This window comes from Mauremys mutica, chromosome 2, assembly GCF_020497125.1.
Source record: "Mauremys mutica isolate MM-2020 ecotype Southern chromosome 2, ASM2049712v1, whole genome shotgun sequence".
Classification (NCBI taxonomy): domain Eukaryota; kingdom Metazoa; phylum Chordata; order Testudines; family Geoemydidae; genus Mauremys; species Mauremys mutica.
This window is the reverse complement of record NC_059073.1, coordinates 12,604,355-12,626,552: the sequence shown is the minus strand read 5'-3', so window position 1 is coordinate 12,626,552 and position 22,198 is coordinate 12,604,355. Positions and strand designations below refer to the sequence as shown.

The 22,198-nt window shown below is 41.9% G+C and overlaps 1 protein-coding gene across 7 annotated transcripts in view; it reads right to left on the bottom strand.

Annotated features, from left to right (window-relative positions):
• Positions 1 to 22,198, bottom strand: part of PTK2 (protein tyrosine kinase 2) — a 377,826-nt gene that overhangs the window by 342,824 nt on the left and 12,804 nt on the right. For 5 of the 7 annotated variants that reach the window (XM_045007653.1, XM_045007654.1, XM_045007660.1 and 2 more), the window contains exon 1: positions 7,978 to 7,995. The exons of 1 other annotated variant lie outside the window; for it this stretch is intronic. In XM_045007653.1, the coding sequence (XP_044863588.1) occupies positions 7,978 to 7,980 (3 nt within the window). In that variant the 5' untranslated portion in view covers positions 7,981 to 7,995. Of the gene's footprint in view, positions 1 to 7,977; positions 7,996 to 9,099; positions 9,157 to 22,198 lie in introns of those variants that run through there. One more of the 7 variants, XM_045007657.1, reaches the window with a different exon arrangement.

The window sequence follows — 22,198 nt, the reverse complement described above, 5'->3', positions numbered from 1 at the left end:
AAAGCAGAACTTCACTAAGCTCAGGTACACCAGGTAGATGCTTTGCAGAAATAACTACTTGATTTCATCCTCCTGCTCCTCATTTGGTAGCTGGATTGCTGCAGTATCAACAGCCCTATGAAACTGCAGGGCCAAATCCATCTGCCTGTGTGACTCAAAATGCACGTGCATATGAACAACTGCTATGATCACAATGCTCAGCACAGGGTCCTCCAGGCTGCCTGACATCGGTTTGAAAATGATGCTGGCAAAATGAATGAATGCTAGGAGAGCTATCATAGGAAGTTGTTAGCTTGACCCCATGTCCTAGAATTTCTGGTATGCATCCCAGAATGGACTGCGGAAAAAAAAAAAAGAGCGAGCACCGCAGCGCAGCAAAACAGTACACCATGGGATATCTGCCCAGAATACTGAGAGGTCAATTCAAACTAACACTGAGCTGTTTGAATGCAATGATTAACAATGAAAATACCACAATAAGGCATGGACACACTACCATTTGCAACAGTTAAAAATCACTGCAATTTAGAGCCAAACTACATCACTGTTAACAGCACTGTGCAGACATGGCCTAAGAATGGTCTGGTTGTCTGACAAAGTATCCTGTTTGCCAAATATTTTCTAAGTGACAATCCTAACTGCATTATATGTAACCTATATTCTGCAGTTAGTTCTCTTTTTAAATTTCTGCCAATTACAATCATTAAGCACTTTAACATATTAACCAAAACAAAGAACAATAGATAGGTAATTGTAAATTGCTAACTATAAAGATAAGTGTTCTCATAATATTGCACTGCCATCATCAACTTAGATTTATATGGCCCCTTGTATCCCAAAGAGCTTTAAAGACTGTGTATATAGAGATAACTGACCCACCAATGGCGTGGAATGCAACAGCCATTCTGCAGAAGTAATGCTACATTATTTTTTTTTAAACAGCAGTGGAAGTGAGTCTTCTGTTTCTCTATAGAGCCTATCACCATGATAGTTAAGCACTAAGGTACTCAGACTTCAAAAACCTATGGACAGGCTTAAGACTAGTCCCTATGTGTAAAGCTTTTTACTTGAATGGGACAATTCACAGGTATACTCTTAAACATGTGCCTATGTGGTTATAGGATTGAGACTAAGAAGGAAAACTTCAGTTCAGCTACAATGGAGAGATTTTTATCCTTTGGTGGGCAGACCATACTTTTCCAAGTTGGAATAAGGCCACAGAGCAGAAGTTATCATCATGACACTTGCAAGAATAATAAAGTGCCATGGAATATATATAATGAAGCCAACCCTATGATTTAAACTTATTCTGAAAGACAGCACCTCCAGAAGCAGGATGCCCCAAGCATTATGAAGATGCATTACTCCAGTTCCGTCACAATGAGCGGTGACATCTAATGAATCAGCGACACCACTTCCTGTAATATCTCTTGTCCTTGGGTTTCTCTTTTCATACTCACCTGGGAGGGAAAGAGGCAAGAGAAGTTCCCTACACCAGGGTATGTAGGTCTTTTGGCAACTCTGGAAGGAACCCTAAAACCCTGCTGAATCCTACCTCAGGCATGCATCCCTAGGAGGAAGCCCTGATGAGCCAAACTATAGCGTGGAGTCTTAGGGATTACTTCCTAGCCAGAGTTCAGAGGCAGCTAAGGAAGGCATTATTAGCTAGGCACTCCTTAAGTTCAGCTGCAGGGGAGAGATACAAAGGGGTTATGTGGACCAGAAGCCAGGACAGAAAGCTCTGCGGAACACAGGAGCTACCTGGTATAGTTTATACTATTTGTATTTCAGTTTACTGGTTGTAAAATTACATAGAAAGAAGGCAGCTAGAGATTTCTGCCAAACTAGTGTTGATTTCGGTTAAACCAGAAGCACTGCCAAAAAAAAAAACACCCTGAGAATGAGATCTTGTGTTCAAACCTGAACCACTGGGGAACATATACCCCTTTATTTATCATAATCCTTTTCCATCAACATAATACTGTCTTCTTTTGCCCTGAAAACCTCGAGACAGTCAACCAGCTAACAAGACCAGCAAGATGCCACTTCCAGAAGTTAGGTAGAGCTGTAAGCACTTCTAGACGATTACTGCTTTAAAGAGATATTTTCACACTTTGTAGCTTCTTTAGGCTGAGCTTACTAAACACATCAATGGCTCCTTACATTCCTCCATTTCACCCCACAAATTCTGTGTACACAATCCCATCCCCCTCTATTTCAGGGACTCACTGCAATCTCACTCCCTTACCAGCAATTCACATTCCCCTTCCCCCATACCAGGATACCCCATTTTTCCCCATGCCAAGGGCTGTGTGCACACCCCCACTCCCTCCGCCACTATTTTTCTTTCTGCTGGGAGATAAACTCCATTGGGATGAGCAGAGAAGAGCACTGTTATGTGAAAGGCATTAATGGGTGACATCAACCACTTGTTTGGTCTATAGACAATTGCAGAGCTGCTTGAGGCTGTGCTGGCAGGGGCTTCATGTGTCTCCCTTGATTTTTCCCCAAAAGTCAATAGGGTTCTGGCCACTGATGCCTAGAACATTCCCTGAAATTATGGAATTGATCAGATGCAGCCTTCAAAAGTTACTCTGTTACAGATAAAGAAATGGAAAAATGCTGTTGAGTTGCGTGCAAGGCCTTTGCAAGCTCAGCCAATAATATTACCACCCCTCACTTTAAAAGCTATTAGGAAATACAAGTCCATTGGTTTACCAGCAATTTTTAAAACACATTGTACTGGTTGAAGCAAGGTTGCTTGACAAACAGTCAAAACTATTTTTAAATCCAAAACATCTAAACATTGATATAACATTCATCACAATAGCGTCAGAGCACCTTTGTGTGGCTTGCTTCTTATAGGTGGAGCTGATAACACCACCTATTACTGAAGGTTGCCTGACATTTTCCTGTTTTCAGTTGCTTATTACATTGTCAAAATGTAACCACCTGGGCTGAAATTTTCAATGCCATTTTCCCCCCAGAACCTCAGCCTTATTCAGTACCCAGAATGTGCGGTGCTCAGCTAATGAGCAGCTACTCAATATTTTGTTTTCTCTTCATTGTTAAATATGTGGCTCCATGCCTTATTTACTGCATGCTATTCAAAGCCTGGTCTGAAGACAGAAATAAGTTCCTCATAAGCTTTTTTCTTGTCACTATAATATGCGTTTCACAAAGCATAATTTATTTTCATAACACCCCTGTGAAGTGAGAGGTGGTGATACCCCCATTTTACAGATAGCAAATCAAGACAAAAAGAGTAAGGTCAAAACTATCCAATATGGGTACTCAATTTGAGATGCCTAGGGACCAGATTGTCAGTATTTAGCATTATATAGTGTTTTATATGTTCAAAGTACTGTTCCCATTGACTAAAGTTGCAGCTGTGAGTGCTCAGCACTTCTGTAAATAAGAAACAAAGGTCTCAAAGGCAGGCACTCAAAATGAGGAACACGCAATTAGTGACTATCTGTGAGAAGTCTGGTTTAAATCAGGGGTGCCCAACCTACGGCCCATCAGAGCATTTCATAAGGCCCACAGTCGACTTCAACACAGTAAGTGTGTAAACAGATTGTTTCTATGTATAGTATTGTCTATCTAAATACATACAGAACTTAAAATATAAGTCAATACTGGTGACTTTAAATCTTATTAAAATATGGAGAATCTGTTTGGCCCACACAAGGTTATGCCGAGGTTTATGTGGCTCCCCTGTGTAATAAGATTGAGTGCCACTTGTTTAAGTGACTTGCCTAGCATCATATAGGAGCTCTGTGGCAGAGGAAGAGATGGAATCCAGCTCTCCAGGGAGGTATTCATCTGTCTGACCCCTGAAATCATCCATTCTCTTCCTGCAATCCCTTGCCTTGTTCATTACACACCTTCCAACTTCTGCAACAAATGAAACAGGGGTCTTACAGACATGCTCATTCACTACACAATCCTGATTTATCCCCCAAAGCAAGTCTGTCTGTCCTGGGGAATTGACTGGGGTCCTGGGGAAAAGATACCGTGTGATCACGTAATTAAAGACTGTCTCATACTGCTTATGCACAAGGAGCTCAATTAAGGCTACAACAGACAACCTTAATTCTGGCATTTCCTAACTTTTGAGAGCTTTATTTTGCAACCTTAATAATGTTCTTTTAATGTAGTTTTGTGTGTGTAATAAAGAAGTATAGTACGTTAGATACAATATACGCTATGAATTTATCGCCTAGGTATCTGGGTACATAACACAAATAAAAAAGGGATGGTGTAAAAAAATGGCCCATAATTAAATTCAGCTAATCCCAGCCTTCTCCATTCCCCCAAACTGCTGACCAAACAAATCTACTTCCATCCCTCCCCATAAACATACCAGAAAAATGCTATGTTAAATGTAATGTGTCTTGCTAAGAATTATTTTGAGAAAGTTCTGGCCTGTGTTTTACAGGAGGTCAGACTAGATGACCACAATGATCCTTCTGGCCTAGGAATCTATGAATCTATCATTGCTTACTTGTCATGGTGCTATATTTTAAAATACTATGATTCATGGAGCTGAGTGAAAACTTTATAACAAAATCTTATCCAAGAAGGTGAACTCTACTGCAAGATATTTACCTAACAAACTAATAAATACACAGTTGTCATGGTTTTACCAGGATATGACTCACTTCAGTCTTTTACACACTGTGTATTCCAAAGTACAAATGGCTGCAGACCAAAAAGCACGCTTGTACATGACGTCATTACATTAACAACTGTCCATTTTAAAAGGTCAACTGAAATGAAAGGAAACAATCAAAAAAGATCCTAAATGTGGATAGTTCCCATCTAGGCTTTTTACACATGATAAATACATTTTGAGATGAACTTGGAAGTCTTTTTATCTACAGAAAGACAATTTGAGGCTCTGACTTTTCTGGGTCATCCATGCTACTGTTGAAGACACTGCTAACCCCTAAAACAGACCATGAATTGCATTGCCTTCATTATTGTAGATGTCAGGGATATCAACTGCTACATGAAACACATGGGCCTGAACTCAGGTATTAGCAGGTAAGGGGCCTCATACTAGCCTTTAACCGCTGGTGTTATAAACAGTGTAAAACTTTTCAGAAAAATGGATCATGCCTCCACTGCCCATTACCATAAGTCTCAATTACCGCCTTGAAACTAAAATTCAAACAATTCCCCATGCCTTACCAGCTGCCAATGGCCTAGCTATCTCTTACCCAGCTAACAAAATCTTTAATATACTCCCTCCCAACAATTTCTATTCACTGTCAATATAAAAATTTTAAGACAGACTGAAAATCTGGGGCATGACCAAATGAACTAGTTTACTATAAAAAAAATGAAAACACAGTATGACCCTGGTCCATAATACAAATAATAATACTTAAACATTATATTGATTAGACCTGACCTAAGGAGAGAAGGAAGAACAGTGAAGGGGAAAGAGGATAGGGGAGGCCATCTCATGTAACCCTGAGGTCCCCGCTGCTTAATTCAGGTCTCACATGCTGTACAGGACATTGGAACTTGGTCTCAAGCATCCAGGTTGGAACTTCAGGGCTTTATTGTTTGCTCTAACTACAAAGCTTCAGGTTTTTTAATGAAGTGATAAAACTGCAGACTGCTAAAAACTTGAACTTTACTATCTTTAACTCGAATGGAAAAAAAAACAGGAAAACCAACTTTAATCAGGCCACGGCATTAATCTATTCATAGCTATGCAAGAGTTTAGTACAAATAGATATGGCACATTGGAAATGAGGGGAAGAGTGGGTGGGCAGGAGGGGAGAAGTAATTATTCACCTAGAACTTTAAAAGCAAAAAAAGGCTAATTAGCATCCATGAAATCCCTGGGCAAGAAATTAGAGAAAGTGTTTGTGTGCAAGAGAAGACAGTCACATAGTGCTGCACATTTGGGTAGTAATGAGACAAGTGAACCAGCATTAGGTGACCTTCACTAGTGACGGAAGATCTACAGACCAACTATCTCATAGACAGAATTTCAAGGACTTTATAAAGTGAAAGAGGGTACCTTGAAGTTAATCTGAAGAGTAGCTTTCAGTGTATCACAGCCAGGGATGCAGTTTTATTTTTGCTACACCCAGAATGCTAGCAGCATTTTGTACCTGCTGACATGTATTAATCATGATTGCAGCAAGAAAGCCATTACAATAGTCTAAATGGGCAAAAATAATGGCATGAACTGAATCAGCAAGTTTGGTGAGTAAGTGCACTGGCACTCCTGAACTGTCGGCAGAAAGATTTTGTTACAGTTCAAAACATGAGTGATGTGAATCTTGCTGGACTCTTGTCACCCACCCTGCTCACCACAAAAGAGAGTGTAGCAACAAAAAGCATTAAGATGTGGGCAACAAGAGTGAGTAACTAGTTTCCACAATTCTGCGTTGACTACGACCAATTATACAAAAAACCCAGACATCCAAGTAAAACATCATGTAGCCAATGATTTTAGTTTATTGCTCATTCATTGTGTGATGTTATTACTAAGGCTAAGATTTTGCCACAGATATTTTTAATAAAAGTCACGGACAATAAAGAAAAATTCACGGAAGCTGTCTGTGACTTTTACTAAAAATATCCATGACAAAATGGGAACCTGCTGGGCAGCTGCGGGAAAGGCTTGGAGCTTGAGGGTCCCCCTCCACCCTGGCTCGGAGCTGCAGGGGTCCCTCTGCCACCCACGGGGGCCTGAGGCTGCAGGGATCCCCCTGCCAACCACTGAGACCAGAAGCTGCAGGGGTCCCCCGCAGCTCCCTTCCCTCATGGGAAGGGGCAGCTCCCAGCCACTGCGGGTGAAGTCACTGAGGTCTTTGGAAGTCTCAAAATCCATGACCTCTGTGACAAAATCATAGCCTTGGTTATGATTAACTAACATGTATGTCATATATAATCGTATGCTAAACAGAGTTAAGTTGTAGAATGATGGAAGCATAAGACTGATCGGTAATCAGAAGGGATAAGTATGCATTAGATATCTAAGTAAGGAGGGCTGAAATGCAAGGCCTACAGGCTGAGGCCTGTAATACTTTAGCTTAGCCATACTAGACTATAGGCTTAAGAAATGCTTGACGTAAGTAACTGTGCCACAAGATTACAGGAAAAGATTTACCAATGGATGATATTGTGAAAAATTAACAGTAAGAGTAATTTTTTTTTTGCTTACAAGATACCCGGTAGTCACATTATTCTACACGCCCTAACCGCCGGATATGAGGTATAGTCAGAATCACATTATAAAAAGAGGGTGCCCAGAGTGGGAAAATTGAGCTCCCTATGTGAAACTCCAGCAGGAGCCATCCCTGTACTGATGATCAATTGGCAAGGCAGCCATCATACCTTAAGAATATCCTTAAGGATATGAGCATAACTATATTTGTAATTTGTGCATAGGTCTTTATAGAATTTCTATATGCATGGGTAATCATAACCTTAATTATAACTTTAATAAAACTTGTAAAACAGACTAGACCTTGTACTTGTAAGTGCATGTGTAGTCACTATCCTTGGTCTTTATGTGTTCCTAGGGAGTCTAAATCTGAAGCAAGTAGCAGAGGTGACTTTCACTCTATTGAGCTTGAAACTGTAGCCACAACAGCCAAACCAATGCTGGTGTAATATAACATCACTAAAATTAACTTTAAATAAAACTAAAGGCTACAATCACCAAGGGAAACAAGTCAAAAAAATATCAGTCTCAATGCTGATAAAATATAATAACCCTGCAGTGATGGATTAAAGCACTTACGGAAAGCACAGATGAACTAAAAAGGAGACCAAACAGGACTCAAGGCATAAAGAACAGAAGTAGAAGGGTTGAACACCACAGGCGACAGACATATTGCATTTTTGTGATTTGGCAGAGTGAATATACAGAAAATACAGTTTCTACCTGAAACCATAGGAAGTACAATATGGAACTAGAAGATTGTTAAAATTCTTTTCCATTACCATAGTGTCATCCTGATTCTACAGTGTTCAGTTCAGCAGCTTTGGTATGAAGCAGCTACAAAGCTTTTGTAGGTAAGAAAGGGTCTTTCAAATGCCCCTCACACAAGCTGTCCACAGGACAGAATGAGCTTAGCAACCCCTGCGCCCATCAGACTGGCAGGAAGACTGCAATAGTGATGTCACAAAGATGCTATGTCTTTACAGGGTCCTGGTAAAAAATAAAAAACTTCAGTGGATATCATTTACAACTTTAAGGCATAGCGTAAGCAACATACACAGAACCTCTGAAGAAAATAGCCTCATTGGACACTACTTACATATCCATTAAGAGCTCAGCAAGTGTGGTCAACTTTCCTATAACATCAGTACTACTACTAATTATTAAAACCTCTTAGCACTTACAATGCTTTTCGTGAGTGGATCTCAAAGAAGATCTCAGTGGGCTTTACAAAAGAGGCTAGCGTAATTATCTCCATTTTAGAGATGGAGAAATATAGCCACCACGAGGTGAAATGACTTTCCCAAGGTCACCCAGCAGACTAGTGCCCGAGCCAGAAATAGAATCCAGGCCTCCCGAGTCCCAGTCCAGTGGTCTATCCACTAGGAAACACTGCATCCCTTATACTTAAGAGAAGTATATTTTGAGTGCTTTGCATAACTCAAAAATTGCTTAATGAATTTTTCTCAAATAAAAAAAAATCCTTTTTGACTAAGTTCAAACATGGAAAACAATCCAAAATAAGATTTCCCACCCTCCCCCCCTTTCAGAGAAGTGAGTGAATGAACAGAAGGGTCATGTATTAGACAGTTAAATGCATTTATAACTATAAAATTTATTTTACAATAGTACAATGAAAAGATTACATGATCTCATATGCCATCTAAACTAGATTTACGTCAAAGGGAATCTGGGATGAATTTTGTTACAGTTTAACATCAATTACTTACCATTGTGATCTTCAAAAGCACCAGAGTTAAGCAACGCAAGTCTGATTGAAAAATTCAATGGGACTTGTGCTCTTTTAAGGTCCTTGGGTGCTTTAGAATATCTCAGCCTAAACAGTTTTACCCAACATTAATAAAACCCAGTGAAAAAATTAGTTCACTGGAAATTCCACATACCTTAAGTAGATTTTCCAGCGCTCAGTAGTAGGTACTTGCTATGACTGAGATGGAAGTCTGAAATGATAATTTAGACTTGATCAGGATCCTTTTTTGACATATGAAAATTCAGATTAGTCACATACTTGATACCTGTTGAATGGAAATAGTTTAACAGTGACCCCAGCAATATTAAGTCAAAATAATTTTCCAAATAAACGGACTATGTGGCAGTCAGTTGGGGTACATCTTTGTGTTATATCTACTGGAGATAGAAGTGAATGCCTTATCGAGCATTAGAGTGTGTTGTTAACAGTATTGTACGTGATGTGAAGGTGGTTACCAAAAAAAAAAAGTGCTGGAGACTTTTCCCTTATTATTTTCATGCTTTCAAGGTTTTGGATGGATGGGTCCTGATGAAACCGTAACAGTCTAAACCAAGGTTTCTCAACCTTTTTCTTCCTGAGCCCTCCCCTATAAAAACTCCACGGCCCACCCGCGCCACAACAACTGTTTTTATGTATATAAAAGCCAGGGCCAGTGCTGGGGGTAGCAAGCAGGGCAACTGCCCAGGGCCCCACGTGACGGGGGGCCCACAAAGCTAAGTTGCTCAGGCTTCAGCTTCAGCCCCAGGCGGCAGGACTCAGGGCCTCAGGCTTTAGCCCCATGTGATGGGGCTTCGGCTTTGTGCCCTGGGCCCCAGCATGTCTAATGCCAGCCCTGCTTGGCAGCCCCCCGAAACCTACTTGCGGCCCTCCACAGGGGGCCTCTGATCCCCGGTTGAGAACCACTGGTCTAAATGTATCTTGATGCTGAGAGAGAGAGAGTGTGTTGCATACCACAAACGAGGCCCCAATTCCTGAATGAGGGTTCTAGGTGCTACAAGACTACAAATAATAAAAATAAATAAATAAAGTCTCCCTGAAGAAAATCTGAAAACAGTATCTGGTGAGAAGAACTGGTTACTCATCCTGTGCAGTAACTGTAGTTCTTTGAGATGTGTGTCACTCTAGATGAGTTTGCAATCCCTGCACCTTTGAGCGGAGATTGTCATAGCACTGTCTGTTTGGCCCGTGCATGCATGCTAGTCAGTTTCATGCCCCGTACCATCATTATATAACACTGCGCAGGCGAACTGCTCTCCATTCTTTCTCCACCGCAAATCCCTATAACAGAGAACTCCGAAGCAAAGGGGAAAGAGGGCAAGTAGTGTGACACCCATAGGTACAGACATCTCAAAGAACTACAGGACTGCACAGGGTGAGTAATCATTTCTTCTTCTTTGAGTAGTGTCCCTTTAGGTGCTCCACTTTAAGTGACTACCGAGCAGTTCCCCATAAGGCAAAGGGGGCTTCAGAGTACAGTCCAGTATGGAAGAAAATACAGCCGAGACGAACACAATATCAGAAGCAGAGTTGTGAGTAACCGAATAGCGTTCAGTGAACGTATCCATAGAAGCCCAGGTAGCGGCCTCACTTATTTCAGTAACGGGCATGTTTTTGAGAAATGCCATAGAGATGGAAATGGACCTCATATACTGAATTTGTATGTCCAAAGGTGCTTGAATATTACAAAATTCATAGCAAGTATTATGCAATCAGATATCCACTGGGAAAGTCTTTGATTAAAGATTGCAGACCCTTTCATTCTATCTGTGGGCAAGACAAAAAATTTGGGGGTCTTTCTGAAGAGTTTAGTCCTAATTCAGATAGAAGTGCTCTCCTGATGTCAATGGTGTTCAGTAGTGCCTCTTGCTTATCTAAGTGAAGTTTAGGTGGAAGACTGGCAGGTGAATGGATTGGTTAATATGGAGCTTGGAGAAAACTTCAGGTAAAAATTTGAGGTGAGGTTGCAACATGACCTTGTCCTTAAAAAAATACTGTGAAAAGGGGGTCATGCCATAAGAGCCCTTTTTTCTGCAACCCATCACGCCAATGTGATGGCTATCGGGAATGCCGTTTTCATGGATAAATGGAGCAGCGAACAGGTAGCCATCAGTTCAAATAGTGGTCTTGTATGGCAGTGGTTCTCAAACAGGGGTACATGTACCCCTGGGGGTACACAGAAGTTTTCCAGGGGGTATGTCAACTCATCTAGGTATTTGCCTAGTTTTAGAACAGGTTACATAAAAAACACTAGCGAACTCAGTACAAACTAAAATTTTATACAGACAATGACTTGTTTATACTGCTCTATATACTATACACTGAAATGTAAGTACAATATTTATATTCCAATTAAGGCTGTCAAGCAATTAAAAAAATTAATCGCGCTTAATCGTGCGATTAAAAAATATTATTGCAATCAATCGCACTGTTAAACAATAATAGAATACCATTTATTTAAATATTTGTGGATGTTTTCTACATTTTCAAACATATTGATTTCAATTACAACACAGAATACAAAGTGTACAGTGCTCACTTTCTATTTATTTTTAATACAAATATTTGCACTGTAAAAAACGAAAGAAACTGTATTTTTCAATTCACCTAATAAGTAATTATAAAGAGATTGCACTACAGTAAAGTTGAATTTACACATGCTGAATTATGTACAAAAAATAACTGCATTCGTATGGCACTTTTATAAATGGCATCATAAGATATTTACATGCCAGATGCACTAAAGATTCATATGTCCCTTCATGCTTCATCCACCATTCCAGAGGATATTCATCCATGCTGACGACAGGTTTTGCTGGATAACAATCCAAAGCAGAGCGGATTGATGCATGGTCATTTTCATCATCATGAGTCAGATGCCACCCACAGAAGGCTGATTTTTTTTGTTTGTTTGAGGGTTCGGGTTCTGTAGTTTCTGCATCGGAGTGTTGCCCTTTTAAGACTTCTGAAAGCATGCTCCACACTTTGTTCCTCTCAGATTTTGGACGGCACTTCAGATTCTTAAACCTTATGTCAAGTGCTGTAGCTATTTTAAGAAATCTCACATTGGTACCTTCTTTGCCTTTCATCAAATCTGCAGTGACAACATGTGCTGGGTCATCATCGAAGACTGTTATAACATGAGTGCAATATCCAGTGGGGTGAGAAAAACTGCTTAATCTAAATGTTGCTCAGTCTAATAGAATTGAGAGTTTAGACTGCGTGCTTATATTTTCTTTTGGTAACTAACTGACTTTTTGCCTATTGCTTATAATCACTTGCCTTCTATGAGGAGATAACTGGGTCTGTGGATGAGGGGAAAGCAGCGGATGTGTTATTCCTTGACTTTAGCAAAGCTTTTGATACGGTCTCCCATAATATTCTTGCCAGCAAGTTAAAGAAGTATGGGCTGGATGAATGGACTATAAGGTGGATAGAAAGCTGGCTAGATCATCGGGCTCAATGGGTAGTGATCAACGGCTCCATGTCTAGTTGGCAGTCGGTTTCAAGCGGAGTGCCCCAAGGGTCGGTCCTGGGGCCCGTTTTGTTCAAGATCTTCATTAATGATCTGGAGGATGGCGTGGGCTGCACTCTCAGCAAGTTTGCAGATAACACTAAACTTGGAAGAGAGGTAGATATGCTGGAGGGTAAGGATAGGATACAGAGGGACCTAGACAAATTAGAGGACTGGGCCAAAAGAAACCTGATGAGGTTCAACAAGGACAAGTGCAGAGTCCTTGTGAGGCAGCAGTTCTGCAGAAAAGGACCTAGGGGTTACAGTGGACGAGAAGCTGGATATGAGTCAACAGTGTGCCCTTGTTGCCAAGAATGCTAATGGCATTTTGGGCTGTATAAGTAGGGAAACTTGGACAGATGACTAGGGAGGATTATAAACATATTGCTCTAGCATGCAGGGTGTAATCAGGAAGGGCAAAGGGCAACTGGAATTGCAGCTAGCAAGGTATGTGAAGGGTAACAAGAAGAGTTTCTACAGGTATGTTAGCAAGAAGGTGGTCAGGGGAAAGCGTGGGCCCCTTACTGAATGGGGGAGGCAACATAGTGACAGATGATGTGGAAAAAAATGAAGTATTCAATGCTTTTTTTTGCCTCGGGCTTCACACACAAGGTCAGCTCCCAGACTGCTGCAGTGGACAGCACAGTATGGGGAGGAGGTGAGCAGCCCTCAGTGGTGAAAGAACAGGTTAAGGACTACTTAGAAAAGCTGGACATACACAAGTCCATGGAGCTGGATGCAATGCACCCTGAGGGTGCTGAGGGAGTTGGCTGATGTGATTGCAGAACCATTGGCCATTATCTTTGAAAACTCATGGTGATCGGGGGATGTCCCAGACAATTGGAAAAAGGCAAATATAGTGCCCATCTTTGAAAAAGGGAAGAAGGAGAATCCGGGGAACTACAAACCAGTCTGCCTTCCCTCAGTATCTCGAAAAGTCATGGAGCAGGTCCTCAAGGAATCCATTTTGAAGAACTTGGAGGAGAGGAAGGTGATCAGGAACAGTCAACATGGATTCCCCAAGGGCAAATCATGCCTCATCAACCTGATTGCCTTCCATGATGAGATAACTGGCTCTGTGAATATGGGGAAAGTGGTGGACGTGATATGCCTTGACTTTAGCAAAGCTTTTGATACAGTCTCCCACAGTATTCTTGCCAGCAAGTTAAAAAAGTATGGATTGTACGATTGAACTATAAGGTGGATAGAAAGCTGGCTAGATCGTTGGGCTTAACAGATAGTGATCAACGGTTCAATGTCTAGATGGCAGCCAGTATCAAGTGGAGTGCCCCAGGAGTCGGTCTTCATTAATGATCTGGATGATGGGATGGACTGCACCCTCAGTAAGTCTGCAGATGACACTAAACTGGGGGGAGAGGTAGATATGCTGGAGGGTAGAGGTAAGGTCCAGAGTGACCTAGACAAATTAGAGGATTGGGCTAAAAGAAATTTGATGAGGTTCAAAAAGTACAAGTGCAGAGTCCTGCACTTAGGACAGAAGAATCCCATGCACTTCTACAGGCTGGGGACCGACTGGAGCATATTGGGCTGCATTAGTAGGAGCATTGCCAGCAGATAGAGGGAAGTGATTATTCCCCTCTGTTCGACACTGGTGAGGCAATATCTGGAGTACTGCATCCAATTTTGGGCCCCCCACTATAGAAAGGATGTGGACAAATTGGAGAGAGTCCAGCAGAGGGCAAAACAAATGATTAGGGGGCTGGGGCATATGATTTATGAGGAGAGGCTGAGGGAACTGGGCTCATTTAGTCTGCATAAGAGATAAGTATGGGGGGATTTGATAGCAGCCTTCAACTACCTGAAGGGGGGTTCCAAAGAGGATGGAGCTAGGCTGTTCTCAATGGTGGCAGATGACAGAACAAGGAGCAATGGTCTCAAGTTGCAGTGGGGGAGGTTTAGGTTGGCTGTTAGGAAAAACTTTTTCACTAGGAGGGTGGTGAAGCACTGGAATGGGTTACCTAGGGAGGTGTTGGAATCTCCACCCGTAAAATGTTTTTAAGGCCCGGCTTGAGATAGCCCCCTGGCTGGGATGATTTAGTTGGGGTTGGTCCTGCTTTGAGCAGGGGGTTGAACTAGTTGGCCTCCTGAAGTCTCTTCCAACCTAATCTTCTATGTTTCTTCTATGATCCTGAAGGTCAAGATCTGAGAACCAATTCTTTTGATCTAATGAAGGAATTATCGCTGAAAGTGCCACCATTTTGAATTTTTGTGCCTTCACATAAGTGTTGAGTAACTTCAAATCTAGGATGGTCTCCAACTGCCATTCTTTTCTGGTACCAGGAAATACCTGGAATAAAAATCCTTTCCTCTGTGCTGCATGGGAACTGGTTCTATAGCATCCAAGTTATAGAAGAAAGTCTGTTTCTTGGCGAAGCAAGCTCTCATGAGAGGGGTCGTTGGTGGAAAAGTTATAAAGTGAATGGCATACCCTGTGGAGATGATATCCAAAATCCACTTGTCTGTAGTGATCAACTCCAAAACCTGCCTGAAGTGGTAAAGGCAGTCACTGAAGGGAGGAAGGCATGTGAACTGTTGCAGCTTGTAAGGACTATGATGGCAATTCAGACCCTCGACAAGCCCATCCAAATTGCATATTCTGGACTTCTTTCGGAAATCTGGAAAGCTGAGAGCCAGGAAGCCCTTCTCATAACTTTTTCCTGGGGCCTGGATTTAGCACGGTGCTGCCTTCCACATTGGTTAACTGTGTCAACCACCAAAGAATTAGGAGAGGGATGAGAAAATAAAAACAAACTGTCTTTTGCTGTTTCGTATCTGCCTACACACAAGAGAATGGAATAGTAGCCAGACAATCTTTACAGGGCCCAGAAGTGCCTCTGACAGACAACATCATGTGGGCAGATGAGGATGAATGAAGGATGTCAAGAAGCTCATGATGAAGTTCTTTAAGCTCCTTGTAGTGGGGTTATGGTCGTCCCTCCTCTTCTGGGTCTGAGGGAGGCCACACTGCCCCACTACATCACTGGGATGATGGCCTAGTGTCAGAGGAATTAGCAGAGTAGGCATTATTGGCCCAGCCTTTGTAACAGGGTGGAACCCCCAAACAGTCAAGAGACCCTAGGCCCTCAGGCAGGGCTGAGCTAAAGAGCAGTCTGTAGATTCAGGCCTGTAGAGCTAACAAGCAGTCTACAAGCTCTAACCCTTAGGTACGGGAGGAGCTAGCAAGCAGACTATGGTGGGGAGGCTGCAACCGCGTCCCAGCCCAGGGCCCTCCCGCAACATGCTGACCGGCTGTTAAGCCACCACACCACCAAACTGACATCTGGTTTCCCTGGGCTGCTTCCTACCAGAGTCCCGAATCAGGCTCTATGGTCTCAGGATCCGTTGCAGCATCAGAGTACTCAGCCACCAGCAGTCCCACCAGCTCCTCCCCGGCCTTCGTCCTCCCTAGGTCCAGGGCGCTGCCTAGCTCAGCAGCAGGGTCGGCGGGTTGCAGCACATAAGACACATCTGTCTCCTTCCCTGGCTCTGCTCAAATTGAGCTGGGGGCTCCACCTTTTGTACTTCTTGCCCCACCTCTCAACTTCTGGTGGGAAGGACGAGCCTGGCCTGATTCCACCCTCCCAGGCAGGCAGAGAGTGGTTCCTCTTCCTCTGGCTCTGAGGGAGGCCACAGCACTTCCCTACACTCCTCAATAGGATTCTGCAAGGTGTCAGCAATTCTCTTCATGAGATCCTGGAACTGTTTAAATTCATCTGCCAAGGATGGAGGAGGCGGTATAAACTTCTTCATCCAGAGAAGAGATGTTGGCCAGAGGAGAGACCTCGTCATTGGCTCTAGCATCTTGCTCCTCAAAAGTTTCTTCTTGAGGATCAGGTGTCCTAGAGAAGGTAGGCGATGAAGGCTGCCTATTTCTGCAACAGGTGGTGCTCAAAGCCCTGGAAAATTGCTGGTGAATGGCTACCCAAAGGTCCCAGTATGGCTGAGGAGGTGCATAAGGCATAGGACAGGGCACCCCCGGGTGCTCACACTAATGAGATGGTGGCTTCGACCTTGTGCTATGAGTAGTCGAAGGCTGAGAGACTTCTGGAAAGAGGCCTCTATAGGGGTGAGGAGGAGAGTCCTGTACTGATATTTGGGAAAACGAGGCAAGGTCTTCATCAGAATCCTCTTCCTCAAACTCACTATGAAATGGTACAGCTCCCAGAGAAATCTGTAGTGAAACTGTTGGTACTGAGTGAACTTCCGGAGATCTCGATGTCCTGGGTACCGAAAATATGTTGGAGCTCAGCAGTGGTGAATCGGAGTCTCAGATACAGCCAGGACCGATGGAAAACTAAACTTCTGTGGTACTGAGCATGCTGTTGATACACAACTACCTTATCTACTAATATCTATCTGTATATAATATATATGAAAAAAACATTTTTTTAAACTAGGAAGCTAAAGCTACTAGTACCTACTAACTAATTATACTAATGCTAACTACTACTACTACAAAAAAACTGGGACACAATTGAGTTCATCTCAATAGGGACAAGTGCCAGAGTTCCATCACAAGCTGAGGCAACTGAGAAGGAACTGAGGGCCGTTCACCCATACAGTGCTATAACAACAATCGTACAGGGCACGAGGCAGACCAGCACACATGCATGGGCCAAACACACACTACTATCAGAAATCTCCACTCAAAGGTACAGGGGGTGCAAGCGCACCTAGAGTGGAGCACCCATTTTGACAGAATGTACCCTTGCCCTCACCCAACATGCTATTGTAATAATCTTTGTACAAAGTATGCCTTGTACAAAGGCACTTGAAAAACTCATAATTTGTTGGTCATTATTGCCCTGGTAATACATGTGTGGCAACATTGTATATAAAGTTATAAGAGTTCCCTGTATAACATTAACACATATTCCAAACCACAGCCCTACCCAAGGAGAAGTTGGCCAACAGGTCAGTCCTAAACAAAGGAATGTATGCTCCGCCTAATTTGCATTTAAGCAGTAAAAAGGGTCATCAAGCAAGAAGGGGAGACAAAGAAGCTCAAACAATTGGAAAAAACAAGTAGGGAATATCCTTCCACATAGCTGCTGTCTCCTGAATCTCAGCTGAAAATGTTTTTCAAGAGGGGGACGGATGATATAAAAAGGAGGGACAAATGCCCTAAGGTACCCCTTTCTCTCCCCAGGCCCATCACATTCAAGGCAACTGAAGCCACAAAGGAAGCATTCACTGGATTCTGCGAGAAAGGGTCCTGACCTAGAGGGTTTGGTCACTAAAACTGCTTAAAATATACAGTGAGAAACTTTGCTTGAATATAATATAGTAAGCATTTTAACTTTATTTTCTTATAACTGTTTCTGACTCTTATGCTTCATTACTTGTACTCAAAGTATCTCTCGCTCTCTGTAGTTAATAAACTTGTTTTACCTAATCGTTTAAATTGTGTGTTTAAATTGAAGTGTTTGGGAAACTCCATTTGGGGTGGCAAATTGTGTGCACATTATTTCTATTAAAGAAATAATGGACCTTATATAAATTTATATTGTCCAGGAGAGGGCTGGGCAGTACAGTACATACATTTCTGGTGGAAAATCTAAAACTGGTAGTGTGTTGGGATCATACTGTAGTATAACACAGACTAGTAAAAGACAAGGTGTGGCTGCCTGGTTGCAGCACACCCAGACATACCTGGGAGTGACTTGTGTGGTGGATGCTGTTTGTAAGCAGTCCAGGCTGGAGGCAACATCAACAAAGCATTGTAAAGGATACCCAGGTTAGAGGGCAGTGGTGACACAGCTACTCATTAGTCTGGATTGTACCCTCATATGTCACACCCATAAGGACACTACACAAATAATAAGCATTTGTTTCCTCCAGGTATATGTATAAGCAGAAGAGCCAGACCACGTTTTAGCTAATTTTACAAACATGCACAAATAAAACTCGGAATAAGCAGGAGAGATTTTAGTCCAAAGGATAGTTCTTTTTTCAGGAAGTGATTGTAGCACTTTAAAATGTAAGTGCCTTATCATCCATAAGCCACAAAGTAATTAGTAATTAGTGTGGCATGACTATACTTCACCTTTAAAAACAAACAAACTGAAGATATTTTTTCTGTGCTGCACCACATTGTCCATTATTGCTGAAGGTAGCACAACCCTGCATAGAAAGTTAGTAAAACTCCATTCAGTAATACATAGTGTTTTAGAATTTGATTCAGTGCACAATTGTGAGAATGAGAGCAAAAGAAATCATGAACTTTTCAACACTGCCCAATGATCTTTTATTCATCTTAAGCAGGTCAGCCCTGTACAGCACAAACACTGCTTGACCCGTGGCTAAAAGGGGGGTTTGTTTTACGCTGACTTCAGTTCTTTGGTCGGTCAACTAACCTAATGCAAGGCTGTGAGAGTGAATGGCTTAAGATCACCAACACCCATTCTCATTAGACCAAATCTGCTAATTTAACTATTATTCATGAAGCAGGACAGGGGTGAAGGTAAAATTACTGCAATATGCTGAACAAGGAACACATAGCCCAGCCTTGTTTAGTTCTTCAGAAGAGAGACAGCCATGGCTAGATAGTCCTCTTTTTTTACCTTTCCTCTTTGGTCACATGATATCAGTGATGAACCCCCCATACCTCTTGGAATTCACACTGCTAAACTCAGTGTGCTCTTGCCTTCTACACTATACTCTGTCAAGTGCTGTCTGTGTTTACCCTGCAGTCCTACACAGAGAGCTTTTCCAGGTAGGGGGACAACAGTTAAGGCAAGGAGCTCACACCAGAGCTTGCAGGGATAGCACTTAATCCTACATTCCTCAAGAGAATGTGTGTGTGATGATGAATATTTGAAATGGGGAGTACAAAAAAAAGGAGAAAGGAAACTAGTGGGAGAATTCACAAAAGGGCAGAAAAGAGAACAGCAGGAGAGAAAACCTGAGGAATGGAAGTGAAAGGAGATACATTTTCTTTCCTCTCCTGTTGTGTATGTCTACAGAAGGAAGGACAGTGAAAAAATGCAGACAAGATTTAAAAATAAAAAGAGAAAATATTGTACGAGTAACAGAGCACTAAATTCTACTGCAAAGATTCATAAAAGCTATAAAAAGGAACAAAAGCGAGTGAAAGAGAAAACCACACACATATTCACAGTCTGTACATGAAATGTCTACCAAAGCTAAACAGCTTGAAAATTCATCTTTGAGGTCATAGAAAATAATACATGTATGTCCGCTCTTCCCCTCATACCAAGATTTAAGCCAATTTGAAAAATATTCTGCACTGAGTACATTTCCTGAACTTTTAACTTAACAAAATACTACTTTCCTTTTAAAAACACTGTCACAAAGAGAAATATTTCTCTCTGCATGACTACAGAGATGTCAGGAGTTTTTTGAGCATCTCTCAGTGTTTCCCCCAATACATATGTGGCAAGTCCTCCACAGAGTGTTGGCCACCTACCATGCCTTCTGGTGGCTTTTACTGACACCTGCCTGTATGCACCATCGACAAGGAGTCATTAGCCAGCAGCTGCCAAAGTTGTATTCACAGTGAAAGCTCAGAAGGGAAATTAAGAGTGTATGATCCTACTCAGCTTCCTTATGCAGCCAGCTCAGGCACTGGATGTGGAAGAAAACTGTCTCATGCTTGTAAGGGAAAGCGAGTTTCCATCAGCATGAAGTGCAGGAGTGTTTTACATATGGTAGGGCTGAAGAGGCAAACTTATTGAATGGTGAACAGTGAGGTGGTTCTCTAGATCAGGGGTCGGCAACCTTTCAGAAGTGGTGTGCCGAGTCTTCACTTATTCACTCTAATTTAAGGTTTCGCATGCCAGTAATACATTTTAATGTTTTTCGGAGGTCTCTTTCTATAAGTCTATAATATATAACTAGACTATTGTTGTATGTAAAGTAAATAAGGTTTTTTAAATGTTTAAGAAGCTTCATTTAAAATTAAATTAAAATGCAGATCTCCCCGGACCGGTGGCCAGGACCCGGGCAGTGTGAGTGCCACTGAAAATCAGCTCACGTGCCGCCTTCGGCACACGTGCCATAGGTTGCCTACCCCTGCTCTAGATAGTTAAGTACAAAGCTGACTGCAAAAAGTTTCAGAAGGATCTCACAAAACTTGGTAACTGGGCAACGAATTGGCACATGAAATCCAATGCTGATAAGTACAAAGTAATGTACATTGGAAAAAATAATCCCAACTATACATACAAAATGATTGAGTCTAAATTAGCTGTTCCCATTCAAGAAAGATCTTGGTGTCATCATGGACAGTTCTCTGAAAACATCAGCTCACTGTTTAGCAGCAGTCAAAAATCTTAACAGAATGTTAGGAACCATTAAGAAAGGGACAGAAAATAAAACAGAAAATATCATAATCAGAAAATATCATAATGCCACTGTATAAATCAATGGTACATGCATTGAAAACAGCTTCTTGTTGTGTTTATCTCATCTCAAAAAAAACAGATTAGAACTGAAAAAGGTGCAGAAAAAGGCAATGAAAATGATCAGGCGTATGAAACAGTTCCAAATGAGGAGAGATTAAACAGACTGGAATTATTCATTTTAGAAAAGAGACTAAGAGGATACATGATAGAGGGCTATTAAATCATGAATGGTATGGAAAAAGTGAATAGGGAAGTATTATTTATCCCTTCACATAACACCAGGACTAGGGGTCACCCAATGAAATTAATAGGCAGCAGGTTTAAAACAAACATAAGGAAGTACTTCACACAAAACACAGTCCGTGGAACTCATTGCCAGGGGAAGTTGTGAAGGCCAAAAGTATAACTGGGTTCAAACAAGAATTGCATAAATTCATGGAGGATACATCCATCAGTGGCTATTGGCCAAGATGGCGAGGAACACACCCCCATGCTCCAGGCATCCCTAAACCTCCAACTGCCAGAAGCTGGAACTGGACAACAAGGGATGGATCATTCAATAATTGCCCTGTTCTGTTCATTCCCTCTGAAGCACGTGGCACTGGCCACTGTTAGACGCAGGATACTGGGCTAGGTGGACCACTGGTCTGACCCAGCATCGCCATTCTTATCATCTGCTTACAACTGGGATGGAGAAAAGTCCGAGTGAGTAGAGAGACAGAAAGAAGGATGCGAACAAATAAAGAGAGTGACAATCACATAGTATTCTCCCCTAGAGAGAATTGGGAGACACCGAAGTTTAGAGCTGAACTATGAATATACATTTTTATTATGACAGTCTAGTGAACTATTTGTTTATCCTTACCAACTGATTTTAAAATTAGACAATTCTTAAGGGAAATCCTTCACTTTAAATACCCCATCCTGTCCTAAATCTCTGATGCCTCCTATGGTGGTACACTCCACACATCTTCAGCCTGGTTCTTGTCAACCCCTGCGGGCTCTAGTTTATCACCCCACCATGTCTACTGAGTGGCAAATGGCAGCTTTCACCTAAGCTCTATCTACTCCAATTATTTCTAGGGAAACTATCAAGACTATAGTTCAGTGGTTCTCAATCTTTGTATTATGCAAATCCAAGTGTAAATCCCTATTTTCATGAATTAATTATAGCAGGGGTTCTCAAACTTGGGGTTGGGACCCCTCAGGGGGTCATGAGGTTATTACATGGGAGGTCGCAAGCTGTCAGCCTACACCCTATATCCCGCTTTGGCTTCAGCATTTATAATGGTGTTAAATATATTTAAAGGTGTTTTTAATTTATAAGGGGGGTT